The following is a 1,485-nucleotide window of genomic DNA, read 5'->3' as shown; positions in this document are numbered from 1 at the left end:
TGCTGCTGCCCCATCTGCTGCCCCATCTGCCGCGCGGGCGGCGGCGACGTCGTGATCGAGATACCGAACGGCTCGCCGCTCGAGGGGCAGATGGGGCAGCAGATGGGGCAGCAGCAGCAGCAGTCGCTCGCGCTCGCGCAGGCGAACCCAGAGTACCTCTCTTCGCGCACGCACGCGGTCGAGTCGGTGCAGTCGACGATCGTGGAGCTGGGCTCCATCTTCGAGCAGCTCTCCACCCTCGTCGCCGAGCAGGGCGAGATGGCGCGCCGCGTCGACGAGAACGTCGACGACGCGCTCGCCTCGACGCAGGCAGGGTACGAGCAGCTGCAGAGGTACTGGCGGAACCTCTCGTCGAGCCGTGGGCTGGCGGTGCGCGTGCTGGCGGTGCTCATGTTCTTCATCGTAATCTTCGGAACCTTCTTCTAGCGTGTGTGCTGGGAGGGCGCAGGCCAGAGGGCCGATAGAACCGAATGTGGTCCGGAGAGCGCGCCCTACGAGCTAGAGCTCTGTGTGTGTGTGGGCATACCAGCGCCTGTGGACAGCCCGCGCCATGCCGATGCGCCGGCCCAGGCGCTGGGGTAAACCCAACCCCGGCTGTATATACCGACCCAACGCAGATGTGAGCGGACCAAAAGTACACACGACACCCGAATGCAGAAAATATATGTTATCGACTTTCGAGAGAGCGCCCCGCTGCGCGCACCTCGAGACACGGGCGCCGGCGAGCGTCCCATAAAAGTCCCAATTGAGTCTGGGAGACGGTAAGGGTGGGGAGCCCTGGCTGCTGTCAGAGGCGGAGGCTCTCGAGCTTGAGGGCGAGGTGCGTCGACTCGTCCTTCATCTGGACGGTGTAGCGCCGCCGCTCGCGGTCAAAGGAGACCACCTTGCAGGTGGACCCGTTCCAGCGCGGCTGCGAGACGAGCCCGATGACGGTCGCCCTCGCCCCCGAAGGCAGGATCAGGTTGTCCGGCTTGAGGGAGACCACCTGAGGGGGGGGGAGGAGGGGGCGAGGGGTGGGGGAGGGGTCCGGGAGGGCGGCGAGCGTGTGGGCGTGGGTCGGCGGTCTCTCTGCGGTCTCTCTCTTCTGCGGTCTCTCTCTGCTCGCCTGCCCGTCGAGGCTGACGTGGTACCTCCCGCCCGACGCGTCCCAGCCCGTGACGCGCCCCTCGCGCCCGTTGAGCTCCGGCTTCCGCTCCATGCCCGTCAGCTCGGCGGAGCAGGACTGGAGCAGGTTCTCCGGCTTGATGCGCAGCACCTGACCGGCGGGGGCAGGACGGGTGGGAGGGGGGGGGGGGGGGAAAGGAGGGAGGAAAAAAGGGAGGAGGGAAGAGGGAGGAAGGACGAGGGAAGAAGGATGATTGCTGCATGTACATGGGGCCTGTGGGAATGTCAACTTTCATCATGTTTCCCTGGGGATTTTGTCCCTTTTCAACTCTGCCATACTTGTCTTTGTGTCTAGGGCCCTTTTCACCCAAACTCCCCGGA

At 65.6% G+C, this 1,485-nt stretch overlaps 1 protein-coding gene across 1 annotated transcript in view; it reads left to right on the top strand.

Annotated features, from left to right (window-relative positions):
• The window catches only part of STX5-2 (syntaxin 5), a gene marked incomplete at both ends in the record, with an annotated part of 1,182 nt that extends 756 nt beyond the window's left edge, over positions 1 to 426 (top strand). The window contains 2 exons of the mRNA XM_005756278.1: positions 91 to 122; positions 152 to 426. Of these exons, the coding sequence (XP_005756335.1) occupies positions 91 to 122; positions 152 to 426 (307 nt within the window). The remainder of the gene's footprint in view (positions 1 to 90; positions 123 to 151) is intronic.
• Positions 427 to 1,485: the final 1,059 nt, after the last annotated feature.

The sequence above is a fragment of the Emiliania huxleyi genome (genome assembly GCF_000372725.1).
Source record: "Emiliania huxleyi CCMP1516 unplaced genomic scaffold EMIHUscaffold_98, whole genome shotgun sequence".
Taxonomy (NCBI): domain Eukaryota; phylum Haptophyta; order Isochrysidales; family Noelaerhabdaceae; genus Emiliania; species Emiliania huxleyi.
Note: the sequence above shows the minus strand (reverse complement) of the source record. Positions and strands in the feature narration are given on the sequence as shown.